The sequence below is a fragment of the Ochotona curzoniae genome, unplaced genomic scaffold (assembly GCF_017591425.1).
Source record: "Ochotona curzoniae isolate NIBS_2020 unplaced genomic scaffold, NIBS_Ocur_1.0 contig_3622, whole genome shotgun sequence".
Classification (NCBI taxonomy): domain Eukaryota; kingdom Metazoa; phylum Chordata; class Mammalia; order Lagomorpha; family Ochotonidae; genus Ochotona; species Ochotona curzoniae.
Window position 1 is genome coordinate 20,538,495 of NW_024465926.1, and position 19,095 is coordinate 20,557,589.

General features: G+C 54.2%; 1 protein-coding gene across 1 annotated transcript; it reads left to right on the forward strand.

Moving 5' to 3' along the window:
* The first annotated feature begins 6,786 nt into the window (after positions 1–6,786).
* On the forward strand, positions 6,787–19,029 carry DOK4 (docking protein 4). Its single transcript, XM_040982643.1, has 9 exons — positions 6,787–6,856; positions 11,589–11,833; positions 15,597–15,704; positions 15,802–15,916; positions 16,098–16,217; positions 16,308–16,497; positions 17,399–17,537; positions 17,669–17,792; positions 17,895–19,029. The coding sequence occupies exons 2-9, from the start codon at positions 11,768–11,770 to the stop codon at positions 18,011–18,013; spliced, it is 981 nt and encodes a 326-aa protein (XP_040838577.1). The 5' UTR covers positions 6,787–6,856; positions 11,589–11,767; the 3' UTR covers positions 18,014–19,029.
* Positions 19,030–19,095: the final 66 nt, after the last annotated feature.

Here is a 19,095-nt window from a genome sequence, read left to right on the forward strand (position 1 = left end):
TGAGCCATTCTGAAGCCAGGAGCCAGGAGCTTCTTCCTAGTCTCCCATGCAGGTGCAGGGTCCCAAAGCCTCAGGCCGTCCTCGATTGTTTTCCCAGGCCACAAACAGGGAGGTGGATGGGAAGTGGAACAGCCAGTACATGAACCGGTGCTTATATGGGATGCTGGTGTCACAGGTGGCAGCTTTTACCCAGTTTGCTCCTGTGGGGAAGACAAGCAGGAGCTGCTGTAGAGAAAGGTGCTGCGTGATCACACCTGCCCATGGGAGGGGCTTAGCCCGCACAGGGACCACCAGCGCCAGGGCAGCTTGTGCTGAGCACTGCTGCAGATTGCACAGCTGTTTAGAGGTGCGAACCCGGGGCCAGGGGACATTGAGGAAATAGGGGGCAGCCTCAGAGAGGAGCTGGCTTTCCCAGGGAGAAAACCTGCAGTGTTTGGTACTTGCAGGAAAACCACCTCATCCCATAGCTGAGTGCCTGTTTGCATTCTGCTTCCAGCTCCCTGCTAATGGAGACCGAGGAAGGCAGCGGGGGATGAATCAGCTACCTGGGTTCCTGCCACCTACATGGGAAACTGGATTGAGTTCTGAGTTCGCAGCTTCAGCCTGGTCCAGCCCTGCTGGTCTGGGCATTTGGACAGTGAACCAACAGATGAAAGATTTTCTTTCTCTGTCTCTGTCTCTCTCTCTGTCCGACTTTCAAATAAGATGAAAATTTTTTTTTTAATTTTTAAACATTTTTTTAAAGATTTACTTGTTTTTTTTTACTGTAAAGTCAGATATACAGAAAGGAGGAAAGACAGAGAGAAAGAGCTTCCACCCAATGACTCACTCCCCAAGTGACCACAACAGCCAGAGCTGAGCCGATCCAAAACCAGGAGCCAGAGGCTTCTTCTGGATCTCCCACGGGGGTGCAGAGTCCCAAGGCTTTGGGCCATTTTTGACTACTTTCCCAGGCTATGGGCAGGGAGCTGAATGGGAAGTGGAGCAGCTGGGACATGAATTGCTGCCCTTATGGGATCCTGGCTGATGCAAGGCGAGGATTTACCCACTAGGCTATGGCACCAAGTCCAATAGTTTTTTTTTTTTTTTAAAAAGACCTTAGACCCAACCCTAACCCCTAATGCCTAGAGTGCATTACTATTTAAATTATTAAACACCAATACATTTTCATCTAATTATTAATGAATTGTTGACATGATTATTAATAAACTGTTGGTTTAATTATTGATAGGTTGTTATGGGATCATTATCTAAAATGCTGGCTCCTGCTGACAGCCCTCCTTCTGGTACCCACTTCTGCAGATGTTGTTTCTCTTAACTCTTCCTTGCTGCCATTTTAATGAGAGGAGGTGAATGAGGGGCTGAGATTGGCCCACGGGCGTTTCCCATTGGGACCTTGTGAGGACTTCCAGCATTTGCTGCCTCTCCCCTGCAGTCCCTGAGGCCGTAGCCTCCCTGGACACTGGACACCGAGATGGGTCTCAGGATCCAGGTTTAATCCCTCATTTCTTCTGAAACAGTCCAAGATGGGACTAGGAAAGTCATTTCCTGTGCTCATGTAAAGAAATGCATTTTGTACATGTATATTGAACATTTTTTTTTAAGATTTATTTATTTTTGTTGAAAACACAAACTTACAGAGAGGAGAGACAGAAAGATCTTCTGTCCACTGATTTACTCCCCAAGTGGCCGCAATGGCTGGAGCTGAGCCAATCCGAAGCCAGGAGCCAAGAGCTTCTTCTGGGTCTCCCACACAGGTACAGGGTCCCAAGGTTTTGGGCCATCCTCTGCTTGCTTTCCCAGGCCACAAGCAGGGAGCTGGATCGAATTAGGGTGGTTGGGCTGTCACGGTGGCCTAGCGGCTAAAGTCCTCACCTTGAACACACCAGGATCCCATATGGGCATCAGTTTTAATCCCGGCAACTCCACTACCCATTTAACTCCCTGCCTGTGGCCTGGGAAAGCAGTCGAGGATGGCCCAAAGCCTTGGGATCCTGCACCCGCGTGGAAGACCTGGAAGAATTTCCTGGCTCCTGGCTTCAGATCGGCACAGCACCAGCAGTTGAGGTCACTTGGGGAGTGAATCCTCAGACAGAAGATCTTCCTCTCTGTCTCTCCTCCTCTCTGTATATCTGACTTTGCAATAAAAAAGAAATAAATCTTTAAAAAAAAAAAAAAGAGAGAAATTAGAGCAGTCAGGACACAAACCAGTGCCCACTTGGATCAGATCGTTTTAGTACCAGCTATTGCAGCCACTTGGGAAGTGAACCAGTGGATCAAAGATCTTTTTCTCTGTCTGTCCTTCTCTCTGTAAGTCTGGCTTTCCAATAACAAGAAAATAAATCTTATTTAAAAAATTTATTGGGAATCGCACAATGGCTCAATTGGTTAATTTTCCCCCTTCAAGCGCTGGAATCCTATATGGGCACTGGTTCATATCTCAGATGCTCCACTTCCAATCCAGCTTCCTGCTTAAGGCCTGGGATAGGCAGTGGAGGATGGCCCAAGACCTTGGAACTCTGTTCCCCACATTGGAGACCCAGAAGAAGCCCCTGGTTCCTGGCTTCATATGATCTCAGTTTTGGCCTTTTTGGCCATTTGGAAAGTGAACCTGCAGTAGAAAATCTTTCTCTCAGTGTCTCTCCTTCTTTCTGTAAATTTGTCTTTCCAATAAAAATAAATAATTTTTTTTAAAAAAAGGGTATTTAAAAAAGAAGAAGAAGAACTTAAGGGCCTGACACTGTAGCCTAGTAGCTAAAGTCCTCACCATGCACATGCCAGTATCCCATATGGATGCCGGTTCTAATCCTGGCTGTTCCACTTCCCATCCAGCTTCCTGCTTGAGGTCTGGGAAAGTAGTTGAGGATGGCCCAAAGTCTTGGCATCCTGCACTTGTATGGGAGACCCAAAACAGGCTCCTTGTTCCTGGCTTCAGATTGGTTCAGCTCAGTTCACACCATTGTGGCCGCTTGGGGAGTGAATCAACAGATGGAAGATCTTCCTCTCTGTCTCTCCTCCTTTTTGTATACCTGACTTTCCAATAAAAAGATAAGGTAAAAAATAAAAGAACGAGGAGCTAAACCAATTTTGAGGGAAAAAAAATGAAGTGGGAGGACCCAGTGGACATGATTTCAAAATATAATATACGAACTAGCCTGTGGAAATATGGCAATAAAAGAAGTTTGTTTTATCAGAAAAAATCCATTCATAGTTTTTTTCTTTCATAATATGCATTTCCATGTACTTTGCTTTTATTTAATCCTTTTTATAAGAGCTTTATGTATTTGAAAGGCAGAAAGACACAATGGGGAGAGACAGAGATCTTCCACATGCTGCTTCACTCTCCAAATGGCTGCAAGGACCAGCTGGACCAGGCAAAACCCCGGAGTCAGGAGCTTCCTTTGGATCTCCCACGTGGGTGCACAGGCCTAAGCACTTGGGCCATCTTTTGCTTTCCCCAGGCTGTTATCAGGGAGCTAGATCAGAAGCGGAGTAGATGGAACTTGAACTGGCGCCTATATGATATGCTAGCCTTATAGATAGCAGCTTTACCTGTTCCACCACAAAGCCATCCATCCACAAACTTTATATAGATCCTTCATCTGTATTTTCAAAACATCTTTTCTAAAGAGAACTGGAAGCAGATCCAAATGATTTTTGACAAAGTTGCAAATGCAGCCCTTTCAAAAAATAGTGCTGGAACTATCTGACACCATCGGCAAGACAAAAGAAGCAAAACATAAAACTCAAAACCTGTACCCAGGGTCACAGGCTTCAGTGACACATGTTATAGATCTTATATGTAATGCATAGGAGAAAATGCAAAGAATTGCTTGACTTGGCTCCAAAACATGATCCATAAAAGGAGAAATTGAGAACCTGGATTTTGTCAACAGAAAAAGCTTTTCTTTTGTGCAAGACCCTGGCAGGTAGATCCCCAGACTGGCTATTGACCGAGAGAAGATGTTTGCAAATCACAAATCCTGGAAAGGACTGATGTCTGGGATACATAGAAAACTCTCAGCATTCAACAGTGGAAAAGCAAATCATTGCTGAAGTAGATACGGAGAGAACAAACTGGCCCTGGAAGTCATGGTTCACATCAGAGCCATTTGGCAAATGCCAACAGAAGCCACAGTGACACTTAAAGTGGGAGAGGGGATGGGAAGCAACAAGTGTGAGGTGAGGCTGGTGGGCTTGGGAAATTGTGTGGCTACTCCAGTTAAAAACAAAACAACAACAACAAAAAACGAGGGACTAGTGTGATGGCATAGTTAGCTGATCCAATGGATATGCCGCCATTTTTGTTCAAGCTACTCCACTTCTGATGCAGCTATCTGCATATGGCCTGGGAAGTTAGTGGAGGATGGTCCAAGTTCTTGAGTCCCTGCACCACATGGGAGACCTGGAGGAAACTCCTGGATTTGAATTGTTTCAACTCTGGCTGTTATGAGCATTTGGAGAGTGAATCAGTGGGTGGAAGAGATTTCTCTGTTTCCTCTTCTCTCTGTAAATCTGCCTTTCCAATAAAATAAATAAAATCTTTAAAACAAAAACAAAACAACACATACCTATACGCACAAAACCAGTAATTGCCCTGATAGACATGTACCACAGAAAATGAAGACTTACGGTTCCCAAGTAGGAAAAGAAGCTAAAAATCAAAGAAACAATGACCAGAGACAAATAAATAAAATAACCCCTAAAGATTCCATACTTGGGATCCCAGTCATATCACATTATTGAAAAGACAACTGCATAGAAATGCAGAGCAGGGGGCTCAGTGCTGTAGCCTAGTGACTAAAGTCCTCGCCTTGCACGCATAGGAATCCCGTATGAGCACTGGTTCTAATCCTGGTGGTCCCACTTCCCATCCAGCTCCCTGTTTATGGTCTGGGGAATCAATAGAGGATGGCCCAAAGCCTTGGGACCCTGCACCTCTGTGGGAAACCCGGAAGAAGCTCCTGGCTTGTGTTTTGGATTGGCTCAGCTCTGGCTATTGCAGCCACTTGAGTGAACTAGCAGAAGGAAGATCTTTCTCTGTCTCTTCTTCTCTCTGTAAATATGATTTTCCAGTAAAAATAAATAAATCTTAAAAGAGAGAGAGAGAGAGAGAGAGAGAGAAATGCAGAGCAGGCTAGTGGCTGCTTGGGCTAGTGAGAAGATTCCAGTGGGAGCGGGGAGTGAGGGTGGTGACCATCTGGATCCAGATGTTGCCACAGTTGATTCCCTGGGCAAGGTGCTCTCAGAATCTGTATGTATGTTCTGTGGCTTCATGGAAACTTCCATGCTTTTCATCCAACTGAAGTTTTTTTTTTTAAGATTTATTTTGTCTTTATTGGAAAGTCAAACAAAGAGAAGAGAGAGAAAGATCTTCCATCTGCTGTTTCAGTCCCCAAGTGGCCACAACAGTTGGAGCTGAGCTGATCCTCCGGATCCCATATGGGTGCAGAGTCCCAAGGCTTTGGGCCATCCTTGACTGCTTTCCCAGGCTACAAACTGGGAGCTAGATGGGAACTGGAGCAGACTGGATGCTCACCGAAGCCCACATGGGATCCCAGTGCATGCAAGGCAAGGATTTTAGCCTGAAGTGAAGGTTTTTAGGTGACAATGGTGCAGCTGGAGAGTGGAGTGGGTAAAAATTAAGAGATTGACAGAAGGAAGACTTTTGGGAAATCCCTGGACTTAAAAAGACGCCTGTGCTTTGTCAAAACTGGTCAGTGTTGTTGGCCCAAAGGCCTGCAGAAGCTTCTGGCAGCATAGGGGTCATGTCACTGGAACAGGCACTGGAGGCTTTATGGGCTGTGGGTTGAAACAAAGCAGGTGGGGTCAAGTTTGGCAGATGCTTGGGGAGGTCAGAAGGTCGGGGTGGGGTGGGCAGCCCCCTCCTCCTGTGGAAGTCCGGCTGGAAACTTAGGCTCCTCCCCATGTCCTGTCCCTGGCCTTGACGTGGCCCCTTAGAAAGAAGCTTCCTGGGCAGGGCTAAGGCCAACCATCTGGGAGGCTGAGGGAAGGACCTACCGGGGGTTTTGGTTGCTCTGAGAACGCTGCAGGAGGGTAGGATGTGGAGGGCACTTATCAGTCATCTGGGTGCCTGCTCTCCACTGTGATCTAAAGCCTGGCTCACAAACCTCAGCCTGAATTGGAATCATCTAGGGGTCTGTCAAAACCCGGATTTTTACTTGTAGTTAGTCTGGCGTTGAACAAGGAATTTTCATTTCTAACAAGCTTCAAGGTGCTGCCCACATACCTGGCCCAGGGAACACGCTTTGAGAAGCGCAGAGAGGTGAGGCAGGAGGCCTGGCACAGGCCTGGGGTTGGGGGCGAAGGGGTTGTGGTTCCTGGAGGGTACTGGATGTGGAGGTGGTGGGGGAATGGCTGAGCTGGCGGACCCGGGAGCGGTGTGGGCAGCGGGGTAGAAGTCACAGGTGTGTGGTGATTTCTGAAGGAACTGGGCAAGGGGTGAGGTTTGATATGGGGCGCAGTTCTCACAGGCTGAACGGCCATGGAAAATTGGGCTTTGGAGCCAGGGAGGCTCCATGGGGTTGAACCGCCGTTTCCGAAGGGCTGATACCCCAGAGGAAGCAGGTGTCCCGCGGCTCGGAGGAATACGGCGGGGGCGGTTCCGGGTTGCATGGCGGGGCGGAGCCGCGGGCCCAGGGCCGGGGAGCGAGCGCAACCGAGCCCCAGCCGGAGCCGGAGCCCGAACCCCGCGGCCGCACCTCCCTCGCCGTCCCCGCCCGGAATCTCGCACTGCCGCCGCCCTGCCGCCCCCGCCGGCCGCGCCGTGACCCGGGCATGAGCCTGCCCTGCTGCCCGTCGAGCAAACGCCCCCGGCCCGGGCCTCGACGCCCAGGTAAATAGAGAGGGGGTGGTGCGAGAAGGCGGGCGGGGTCTGAACCTCGTCGAGCCGGGAAGACCCTCATTCATCCCCCGCCTCCCGATGCTGTGAGCCTCGCAAACCTCAGGCCTTCTGCTCAGGGTGGAGGGGGAAGCTTATGGGTCCGTTCTCGGACTCCTCACCCTGACGCCGGCACCACGGCCGCAAAACTCCCCTGGAGCTCGTCCGGCCCCCAGCCCTTCCCTTGGGCCGGCCCGGCTCTCACACCCTCGGAGGTGCTGCCGTGGCTGGCGCCTGCCATCCCAAAAGGGCAGAGGCCAGCCACGGCAGCACCCACCCTCCTCCTGGCTACCTTGTGTATCCACTTCCTCCAAGTCCTCCAGACATGATTTTTTTCCCACCCCGCTGTCTCTTGGTGACCATCCCCGCCTAGTGGAGCACCCGCCCTTATAGCCAGCTTGCCTGTTGGCCTTGACCCTCGAGATTGTTGTCCTTCCTTGCATACCCCAAGCAGGGCCATGGTCCAAGTGTCATTTTGTTCTGTCCCTGCAAACCTGAGGCTGAACACCTGGATGGAGTGGCAGAACAGGACTCATGTACGGTCTCCCTGAGCCATCGAGGCTTGGATCCTGGGGCCTGGGGAAAGGAGCTAGGTCAGCCCAGCAGGTCACAGCACAGCAGCTAGCAACTAGCAGCGGCTGGGTGTGCTTAGTCCTCATTCTTTCCTGGTCCCTTCTAAAGGGCCGAACAGGACTTCAGCACAGGCTAGTGGGTGTGAGTTCCGAGAGAGCTGTGTGGCTTCTCACCTGTGGCTGGCTTCTTTGGGTTGCTTCCTCCTAGCCCTTCCCTTTCAGGCGGGGTGACAGGGCTGGGCACGACCTCGCCTGACAACCCCAGGCACCAGGCCAGACCTGGATGCAATAGTAGCAATGTGTTCTCTGCTGTGTCGGCCCTGAACCAGTCTATGGGTCTGGATCCGGCTGCTTCTCCAGTAACAAGAGTTTCCTGACTCTAAGGGCACCGGGACCAGGGAGCCTGCCACTGCTCACACTACCTGTGGAAGCAGGGCTGGACTAGGCTAGGTGGATGTTGGTGATGGTGGGGGAGGAGGGGGTTAGGCGGACAGGTATGGAGAGAGCTGTGCACCTGCCATAGTAACTTACACAGAAAAGGCCAGTAGGGTGCTGGGTGGCTGGGTTGTAAACAGAGGAAGGTGCAAGGAAATCCCACAGCACTGTGTGTGGCAGATACTGCATGCTGTGAGAGAGGTTAACTGGTTGGAGTAGTCATGGAAGGCCTCTCTGAGGAGGCAGTCTTTGTGCTGAAACCCAAATGGAGTAAAGGAATGAACCCTGAGACTGTGTGGAAGGAGCAGTGTTATAGGTGGGAGCCAGCACATGTTGTGGCCTTGTGTGGGAAGGAAGTTGGCATCTTGGAGTGGAGGCAGGGATGGGGTGAGAACTCAGTGGTATGGCACCACCTCCGTGCTGGCCTGAGGATCTGGGTGTTGGGGGGGAGGACCATAGCTACTCCTGCCCAGCAGGGTCTGTCTGCCACCTATACTCACCACAGGATAAAACCCACAGATTCACGGGGAGCGGGCGGGGGACAACCCTTGTAGGGATTTGCTGGGGCACTCCTTGCTGGGTCTTGATAACAATCAGCCAGGACTGGGAAAAGTCCCAGAGAAACCTGAGATAGCATCTCCGCTGTGGGGCAGACAGGCAGATGACAGCCCCGATGGTGCCCAGGCAAGGCTGTCCCAGAAGCCCTGATAAGATCCCAGCCAGCGCTGCCATTGGTCACCAGCCTCAGTGAGTAGTGTTTGTTCTGGAGCCAAAGCCCTGGGGCAGAACCAAGTGTAGGGAAGGCAGGCTCTGCCCATGGGAAGATGTGCAGGAGGCTGGCCCCACCATTCTGCACCCCCCTCCCCCATTGTGCACCTGTCCTGGAGCCTGTGCTAGCCTGGCCCAGGGTAGGTTGTGTCTGTGGATGAGCGTGACTGTGCTAATGCCAGACTGGGAGGAGGTGATTGGGGGTGAGGCTGGGGAGCCTGGCCTCCCCTCAGCAGAGTCTTGGCAGGGAACTTGGGACACCTTGCTTAATGCTTCTGGGTACTGGGGAGTGACCTGGGCCACAAGTCCTCTCAGGCTCCTGGGCGTCCATCCCTGGCTGCAGGACTGACAGGCTGGGGATGGCCCATGGGCGCTGGTGAGGGTGTGGATGCCATGGCCCTGTGACTGGCCTGCTTCACCCTCTCTGTCTCAGTGCCCCTCTTGGTGAGCGCCATGCAGTCCCTCTGGTGGATGCTCTGGGTTGCTGTCCTTGACGTCCATTACCTGTCAGGTTTGTGGGTCCACCTGTTGGCCCCTCCCTCCCTTCTCCCACTGATTGTCCTACTCCGTCTCACTCCCCACATACCATTTTGGGTCCCAGATTGGGGCTCACTCTTGGAAATCTGTATTTGGGCTGGAGTTTGACCAGGAGTTCCTGTGAATCAGGGCCAGAGGAAGCTGCTAGGACTCTGCCCCTAGGATGCTCAGCTGGTGGATTTCTGTGGGATGGATTCTAGAGCTAGGGGCAAGGGCATGTGCAGCAGGAGCCCTCCTGTGAAGTTGGTGGTCATGGGCACTCAGCAGGAGCCAGCAAGAGCAGTTTTTGCTGGGCAGGTGCTTGTGGGTGGTCTCATGGCCCTGACTGGGCAGCAGTCCTTGGGCAGGTGACGGGTTGAGGGGAAGTGTAAAAACATCCCTCCTGGTTTTCAAGACAGAAGCTCTGGGCCCCGAGAGGTCAAGCAGTTGCTTCATGGACTCATTTGCTTCCTTATAGCAGGTGGATTTAGCCTCCTTTTTTTTTTTTTTTTTAAATGTTGGGGAAATGAAAAGCCCGAGAGGGAAAAGGGCATGCCCAGGGCTGAGCAGCCAGCTGTACTCACACTCTTGGCTGCATCACATCCCAGTCGCCTTGGATGAACCCTATAGCTGGGATAAATGTGTTCTGAAAGGGGCCTCCCTCATGGGGGGCCAGCAGCCAGTGGCTGGCCTTGCAGGGGGATGGACAGAACTGGGCACATTGAGCACGGTGTGCGTCGAGCCCAGGTGTGTGTGGCCAGGCTGTGGGGCAAAGAGGCTGGATGCTTGCATGGCACAAGGGTCTGGGCCCCAGGGAGCTGGGGGTGAGGAAATGTGTGGGCAGGGTGGGGGTGGTGCGCTGAGGTGCCATCAGGGCAGGCATGGTTGCAAGAACAGTGTCCCCCCAGCCCTTCCCTTGATTTCTGTATGCCACTCGGGTAGACCCATCTGTTCAGTTAGGGACACAGCAGACAGGCTTCTTAGAAATTAATTAATGCCAAGCGGTGGGCACATCCAGCAGAATGCCTGCCCCGGGGCCCTTTCCTGGTAGCACAGATGCCTAGCTGGCCCCAAACATGCTGCTCCCTTCTCACTCAGTGATGTTGGAGCCTTAGGGGGGAGGCAAGTGTCCACACAGCCCTGCCTGCCTGCCCCTAAGGCTGTATGGCATAGAAGGCAAATGTGTTGGCGGGCAGCCAGAGGTGGCTTAAGATGTTCCAGCCCAGCCTGACCTCCGGCACCCGCCCTAGAATGGGTCTCATTCATCCTTGGCTGTAACGCTGAGCTTGCTGTGTGGCCTTAGCCAGGAGGCTTGCCCTCTCTGGGCAACTTCCTGTTCCCATCAGCAAAATATAGTAGCTGGGGTCACAGGCTTAGATTCAGGCAGATTTGGAGCCACACTCCCAGCTTCCTCTAAGTCTCTCCACCCCTCTCTGCTGTGTTGTCTGGGCTGTGTCCCGTGCCCCAGGCCCTGGCTACTTCTCCCTGTAATTAACCCCTGCCTCCCCCCACCTCTACTCCATGTAGTGTCAGGACCAGGAGGGAACCCTAGTGCCAGCCGAGTTCTCCCAGCTCCTGGGGCAGGAGAGGTACCTGCCTCCACAGTGGCCACTTCCAGCCGGCCCAGCACATTCCCCAGCCTTATCTAGAGGCCCGCCCTGCTGCCTTGCTGGACTCTGCCCTCTCTCCCACCCAGGAAGCTGCAGCTGAGAATTCCAGGCGCAGGCAGCAGGGTGGGCTGGAGGGAGTTGGGTCTCAGCGGCTCTGGGGTGATGAGAAGCAGGTATAACTGGGGTGGGGTTGGAGGGGAGGGACAAGGAGGCAAGTGGGCTTTAACTCTAGAGAACCCAGGGTTTATTAAGCCCACCCCTCTGTCTGGGCTGTCTCCTAGAACTGCCTTTACTGGGAATGCTCCTGTTCCCTGGGGCAAGGAGCCGGGGGTGGGGTGTGTGCCTTGTGGTGGTCCCTGAGTTGTAATAGGAGGATTGGGCCAAGGCCAAATGCCCAGGGACAGCAGTTTCTGTGCCCCAGCCAGGGTCTCTGGCCAGCCACACCCCCCTCCTTCCTTCACCCCCACTTCCATGGCAGGGGAGCTGAAGCCAGTCTTCCCAGGAAGGGGTTAACCTCCAGTCCCAGCCATGAGGGAGGGGACTGGGCTGGACCATTTTCCTGCTGCTGCTGCTGCTGCCAATGCTGCTGCTGCCTCCTCCACCTCAGGTTTTCCTGAATGGTTCTGCCGTCCTGGGGTGGGGAGGGAAGGGAAGGAAGGAGGGCAAGGCGGAGGGAGGGAGGGTGGGAGGGAGGAGTGTGGGAAGAGGAAGGGAAAAAGAGAGGAGCCAGCGAGGGGAAGAGAAAGATGTCACTGTGTCTAATCTCCCTGTCATTTGTATTTCCAGCAGGCGCCTGGCGCAGGAGCTGCTAGAACAATGCTGAGGCGGGTGAGGTGAGGAGGTGAACAGCGGCCCCCGACGGACAGGTGATCCCTGGGAGCCGGAGGCAGAACTGGAGCCCGGGCCACCTGGGTCCCCTCCCCTCCCCTGGGCCAACCGGGTACCCCAGAGCCCGTAAGGCAGCCATGGCGACCAATTTCAATGATATCGTCAAACAAGGCTACGTGAAGATGAAGAGCAGGAAGCTGGGGGTGAGCGACCCTCCCGGATGGCGGGAAGTGGGGGCAGGGGAACAGTCCCAGCTGGGGCTGGGAGCCCAAGGGCCCCGGCTGGAGGCTTCAGGCATCGTGTGTCTTTGCTCTCCAGGCTTGTCACCAGCTGGTTGCCTGGCATGTGCCCTGGGCCAGGCTTTTGCCTGTTGTAGCTCCCCACAGTACGGGCTGGCCTCCCAGCCACGAGCCAGCTGTGGTTGTGGCCGCTGGACAGGCGGCTCCTGGCTATTGTTGAAGTTGTCACCTCCACAGCTGTAGCAGGAGCACCAGGCGGAGCCGAGAGCTGCTTCTCACTTCTCCTGGTTTCCTCCCCTTGGTCTCTCCCCTCTCCTGCTCCCACATCCCCTGGCCTCTTTTCTTTGAAGTCCATCCTCTGTGCTTGCCTCTGCCTGCTTTCTGTCCTGGCTATACAGCTATCAGTAGCAGCAGTGGCAGTGGGGGTAGCTGGTGGGTTTCAGCAAGGGAGGAGGAGGAAAGGAAGAAGGCTGGACTGGGCTGGGCTGGGCTGGGCTGGACTGGGCTGGGCTGGGCTGGGCTGGGCTGGGCTGGGCTGGGCTGGGCCGGGCTGGGCAGGGCCAGGGTAGAGAAGCTGGGAGCTGCTGTGGGTTGTAAATGAGAACTTAACACATAAATGTTCGCTGCTCTGGGATGGACTGCTTTTGTCCAAGTTGGTGCCGGTGGCTGCATGTTTGCCTGGTGCTTGGCCCAAACTGACAGTAAACACAGCTGGAAGGACCATGGACAGGAAGCTTCAAGGGGCGTGGGATCCTCCATACCCCTGCAGGCCCCTGCCCCGGTGGCGACACTATCAGAAGACATGAGCAAAGTCCTTGGTGTACCACCTTCATGATCATGGGAGAGGTTACCTAAGAACTGCCTCAGTCTCCTTGTTGCCCCTTCCCCAACCCACATTCCTTCAAGCAGGATCTGCCAGCTGCTCCCCCCAGTTCCCTAGCAGGCAGGAAGCTCTGGTAACTGGGGAGCCCCACCTCTTGCTGTTCCCCAGGACTTCTTCCTGCCTCACAGGGGTATGGAGTTGAGTTACCCTGCCCAGGTGCTCCTGGCTTAGCCCCAGCGGGTTGGGGAGAGGTACCCTACCTAGGCACCATTCCCAGGGCCTCCAAATTTTTTTTTTTTTTTTTTTTTTTTGCCTTCTCCCCTCACCTGGCCCCAAGGGCCCCTGAGGGTGCTGCTACCAGGCCTGGACAGCTGCCTCACCTGATGTGGCCCAGGGCTGAACTGTTGGGCATTGAAATTTGTGGCCCATCTTTCTGATGGAAACTGGGTGCAGCCATCAGCCATGTTGCTCTTCTAGGGAGGGATTCAGTCCACTGACCCGGATCACACAAGTAACGCTGAGACTGAGGTCTGGGGGCCAACGGGCCAGCAGGGACCCTCCATGTTCCCAGATCTGGCAAGGCTTGGGGGCCACAAGGGAGCCACCGGGGCTCAGTTTCAGATCTGCTCCAGGAGATCTGGGAACCCCAGGTGGGCAGGTGGGCACAAGTGCTGTGGAGAGGGGTTGGACAGTGGGGTGTGGTCAAGCCTGGTCTGGGGCTGGGGCATTTCAGCTTCCATTGCAGACTTGAGCCTCCCATCTCTGCTGTGCTGGGACCAGCCATCCTTCTTTCGGCCCTCAGAGATAAGGGGAAGGGGCAGCCAGCTGTCAGGCGCCCACCCTTCTACCTGCCAGGGCCTTCCCCATGGCAGTGTTTCTGAAGTGCTGATCAAAGACCTGTGAGAAGGAGGGCTCTCCAGTGCTGGCTCCCTGGGGCTATGAGTGTATCCTGTAACCAGGCAACCAGGGCACAGTACTCCTCCCCACCCCGCCCCTTCTGCCCCTGACTCCATGGAGCCCAGCCAGGGAGCTTGCATCTGGGCCAGCAGCTTCATTTATCCACCTGTCCATTCACGGTCCCTTCCTGTAGTCCTTCCCTTGAATGTGGCTACCGGGATAGGAGTGAGATTCTGAGAATCAAATTGTCCTTGCCTTAAAAAGGAGCTGTGCAGCTGATAGCTTGAGGGTCTCTGGTGCAGAGGCTGGAGTGTGAGCCAGGGCAAGGGGTTTGGGCAGATATGCCTCCTCAGGTTCTAGACAGGAACCAGAAACTCCCGAGCTCTAGGGGGGCTTCTTTGTCTGAGGACTGCCTGGTTCACAGTGTCCATGACCCTGACTGGCAGTGACATGGGGGCACCATGGTAGAGTGGGTGAGGCAAGGAGAGGAGTGTAGAAGCCCCAGTGGCTCAGCTCTGGGCTGCCTCTATGCCCTACTGTTGGTCAGTGAGAAAAATACCAGAGCTGCCTGGGGAAGGGCTCTGCCATTGAAAGGGGTGAGTAACGTGGTTACCAATACAACCATTCATCCATTCATCTGTACATTCACCTATCCTTCCATCCATCTGCCCACCCACCCACTCATCCTTCTACCCATCCATTTATCCACTTCACTCTGACAGAGGGCTGGGTCACAGAAGAATCAGCAACTCAGATAGGTGGCTGGATGAGACTGCAAGGTGGCAGAGGCCAGTTTAGCCCTCCAGCTCTAGAGCATGGTCAGTCATCACTCTCTTCCCCTTTCAGCCACTGATTGCTTCTCAGGAGTCTGCGAAGCCCTGAAGAATTGGTTTAAAGCTAGGATGTAGGCAGGAACAGGGAGGGACTGTCCTGGGAAGGCACTTTGTGGCTGGGTAGCCTTGGGTTCTTTGTCCTGCCTCTTTTCCTCCCCCCTGGAACTGGGAAACCACCCCAGCCCCTGCACTCTAGGGCTGGTGCAAGAGGGAAGAAGGTGATCCCAGCTCCTGGAGACAGCAGCAAGAGCAAGGGTTCGGTGATGCCCAGGCTGGAGAATGGGCAAGGGGCTTCCCTGGCCTCCCCTGTTGTGCCTGGCACTGCAGGGGCCCTGGCCAGAAGGTCCCATGCAGTGAGTGGAGTGCCACGATCTTGTCTGGGTCCCAGACACTGTACCATTAATTGTTATTTTGGTACCTCACTTTTTTTAAGCTTAATTTTTGATGATGTTTACATAGTTGATCAGGGTGGAAAGGATCCAGGGTTAGGGAAAAGTGAGTGTGATCATTGTTTACAAGTTTTCTGTTTCTTCTTCCTGTTTCTGGGGGAAGAAGGGAGACAAGGGGAGAAGCCACATCCAGCGTCCCAACTGCCTAGTACCCTGGAGATGGGGGATGGGGAATGGCCACCTGCTATCAACCTAGGATCCTGGTGTGGCACATGCTCCAAGGATTCTGCCCAGGTGGTTTTGATAGGTCTAATGCTGTTGATCTCACTGATCCAAGGATGAGGAAACCTTTCCAATGTCCATTGGCTGACACAGTCAACCTTACAATCCCCATTGCCCAGATTTTTGCTCTCATTGTTTGGTTGGGGTAGTTGTCCAATTTGTTCTGTTCTTCTTCTTTGGTCTGGTACCTTATTTTTACCATCTGTAGAATGGTAATGGTAATAGCACTGACCTCAAGAGTAACCCTGGGACTGGGACTTGATTGACTCAGTAAATGCTGGCTACTCACATTCAACTTGAAGTAGTGTCCACAGTTGGTGGTGACTCAGGAGTGCTCCCTTGGCGGAATAGCTGCTCAGAGCCTGCCTGGCAGTGACCGTCTCTCCCCTTGGCAGTCCTGCTGGTGACGGGCTCACTGCCCCCTGTAGCAGGCATAAAGAACTGCAGAGCTGGAGTGGGAGTAGTCTAGGGAGGCCTGATTGCCCTTGGTCTGCTCCCTCCAGATCTACCGGAGGTGCTGGCTGGTGTTCCGGAAGTCTTCCAGCAAGGGGCCCCAGCGGCTAGAAAAGTATCCAGATGAGAAGTCGGTGTGTCTCCGAGGTTGCCCCAAGGTGAGAGGCCCGGGCAGGCAAAGATGGTTTGCTTAGGGACGGGGATGCATGGGAAGGAGCCCCAGCCTGGCTGAGGCCCCTATGGATGTTGTACTAGGTGACTGAAATCAGCAACGTCAAGTGTGTCACGAGGCTCCCCAAGGAGACCAAGAGGCAGGCAGTGGCCATCATATTCACCGACGACTCGGCACGTACCTTCACCTGTGACTCAGGTGAGGTGCTGGATATCCCCCTCTGGCAGGCAGAGGCAGAGTAGGGCTAACCCTGGCTGGAGGTGGGGCTGTGTCTGCGTTGCTAGGCGTGGTCCCATACAAGGCAGGGCTCTTGGCTGTGGCAGAAGGGACAGGCTGCAGGCGGACCCTGGCAGCATGATGAGGTGCTGTTCTTCTCCAGAGCTGGAGGCTGAGGAATGGTATAAGACGCTGTCTGTGGAGTGTTTGGGGTCCCGGCTCAATGATATCAGTCTGGGAGAGCCCGACCTCCTGGCCCCAGGGGTGCAGTGTGAGCAGACAGGTAAGGCAAGGTCCTGGCTCTGGGCTTGGGGGCAGGGCTGCCATAGGGGAGAGGCTCTCTCTGAGGCCCCACCTTGGCTGCCTGCTGCAGACCGCTTCAATGTCTTCCTGCTGCCCTGCCCTAACTTGGATGTGTATGGCGAGTGCAAGCTGCAGATCACCCACGAGAACATCTACCTCTGGGACATACACAACCCCCGTGTGAAGCTCGTCTCGTGGCCGCTCTGCTCACTGCGCCGCTATGGCCGGGATGCTACACGGTTCACCTTTGAGGCCGGCCGGTAGGACTTCCCCGCATGGTCATGATGCTGGCTGCCCCATGAGGACTGTCATAGTCCTACTTGACAGATGAGGAAATCGGGGCTCAGAGAAGTCACACCAAGCAGGCAGGCTATGTGAAGCTATTTCGGAGGGAGTGGGAAGTGAGGGTTTGTCCTAGAGCTTAAGGCACCCATGTCCTCACTGTACCTGGGTTCCAGTCTTGGGCCAGGCTGCTGACTCCAGCTGCCTGCTAACCTGGAGCCTGGGAGGGTGTGGTGATGGATCAAGTAATTGTATTCCTGCCACCCCTGTAGGAGATCTTGACTGAGTACCTGGCCCCTAGCTTTGGCCTGGCCCAGTTTTGGCCGATGTGAGCATTTGGGGAGTAGATCAGCAGATAGTTATTTTATTTCATTATTCTCTCTGTCCCTTACACTGTTTTTCTGCCTCTCAGATTTAAAAAAGAAACTACTTGTGTTTAGCACTTACTAGGTGTGTGACAGTGGATCAGCACCCAGGAATGCAGAAAGTGCTGGCCTTCCAGAGCAGCTTGAGGCTAGGCAGCAGCCCTTAGCTGGGACCCTAGGGCCAGGTGGCTTTGACTTAAATTCTGTATAGTCCTCTGTATCAGCCTAAGTGTGTTTCTTAGCTCCCGGAAGCCTGTTTCCTTGTGTGTGAAATGGCTTGAGAAAAATGCTTAACGGTACAGCAACTATGAATAGTCACAGAGCAGAGGGGGTGGTGCGAACGGAATGGGTTGTTTGTTGGAAAGCAGTTGGGGCACCACTTGGCATGCTGCAAAGGCTCACCCGCCCACACCGTGGGCAGATACCCAGGCCATTCCCGGCCTGCCCAGAGGGAGGACCTGAGCTCCAATGCCTGCCTGACCAGGCTCGTGCCTGTGTGTGCCCATCTCCCCAGGATGTGTGATGCTGGGGAAGGGCTCTACACCTTCCAGACACAGGAGGGGGAGCAGATCTACCAGCGGGTGCACAGCGCCACCCTTGCCATTGCTGAGCAGCACAAGAGGGTCCTGCTGGAGATGGAGAAGAACGTGAGGGTGAGGTCTGGGGGAGGGCAGGCCTGGCACCTGCGGCTCCACCTGTGTCCCTAAGGCAAGCAGGTGGGAGCTTGGGCTGGCTGCCACCGTCCCCAGAGCTAACGGGAAGGCCCTGCCTCTACATTCCACAGATGCTGAACAAGGGCACGGAGCACTACTCGTACCCCTGCACGCCCACCACCATGCTGCCCCGCAGTGCCTACTGGCACCACATCACGGGTTCCCAGAACATTGCCGAGTCCTCCAGCTATGCCGGTGGGTTGCTGGCGAGTCCCGCACCCTGGGGAGAACGGGGCCTGCTTGCCCAAGAGCCTGCTGACTTGGATCTGAGTTCTGAGCCTGCTTCTATGCCCGTAGGTGAGGGGTACGGGACGGCCCAGGCCAGTTCCGAAACGGACCTCCTCAACAGATTCATCTTGCTAAAGCCAAAGTCTGGCCAGGGAGACAGCAGTGAGGCCAAGACCCCATCCCAGTGACGGCAGGGCTGGCACGCACCGACAGCTGCTGGGCGGCCCACCTCAGGGCCAGTCTCAAGGGACTGTTAGCCACGAGCCTAACAGGAGGGAGCAAGCTCTTCCCTGTTTGCCCCCCAAGAAGGGTGAGGCTGGGCCAAGGCAAGGGGCTGGCCACACCACCTGAGCATGTGTGAGGGGCTGGAGCTCCATGGGACTATATACTGTTAATGATTTTAATATATACGGCTTATGACATATTCTATATTAATGAGATTTCTCCCTTTGTCCCTTCCCGCCAACACATACAAGTTTTCTAATCCCGTGACCAGGCCATGGTCAAGGCTATTGTCAAGTAGGAGGACAGCAGTTATCCTGTCCTGTCCAGGGCTGGAGGGGACAATCAGAACTCAAGGCTAGCGCTGATGGCTGGCTTCTCCCATGCAGCTCAGGGGCCAGGATGGCAGTTGGCCTCTCCACTCCTCGGGCTTAGAGTGGCAGAGGACCTCAAGTTCCATTGTGCTGCTGGGCAGCCTTGTACTTGGGAGTTTTAAGCAGAGGTAGCATCTGCTTGGAAATGTAAGTTCAGTGTAGACTCCTCCCTGTGGTGCAGGCTGAAAAGGTGCCCTGGGGTGGGTGCTGGTGCTTATCCTGTCCCTGGGGGGCAGGGAGGGCACCCCAACAGAGGGAACCCTTGGTCCTGGGTGTGGCTGCTCTGTGGCCAGCCAGAAGCACTCAGAAACCAGCCCTTCCCCTGTCTTCCCCTTATGGTGCTGAGGCTCCCTGCTGAGATGCAATTAAAGCAATTGATTTTCTAGTGCTGGTATTTATTGACTACCGAGCAGAAGGGCTATCTTTTTATTCACATCAAACCTTCCGTTGTGTGAGGTGGGGTTTTATTTTTTGTTTCTTTTCATACTTTAGGGTTCTGATTTGTGGGACTAGACTTTCTTGTAAATAACCACTATTGAAGTTGAGGTGGGAGGGCGACAGGAAGCCTCTCCCAAGAGTCCTAGCGCCAGGGAGGGGCCCAGCACAGCTAGCTGAGCTCCTGATCCAGGCAGCAGCCGCCAGGGCCCAGCGGCCTTGGGGAGGGAGGCACAGCT

Coding starts and splice junctions, on each gene's coding strand:
- DOK4 (XM_040982643.1), top strand. CDS start 11,768: ATGGCGACCAATTTCAATGATATCGTCAAACAAGGCTACGTGAAGATG. Junction 15,705..15,801: donor GTCTCCGAGGTTGCCCCAAG/GTGAGAGGCCCG, acceptor ATGTTGTACTAG/GTGACTGAAATCAGCAACGT. Junction 16,498..17,398: donor TTCACCTTTGAGGCCGGCCG/GTAGGACTTCCC, acceptor CCATCTCCCCAG/GATGTGTGATGCTGGGGAAG.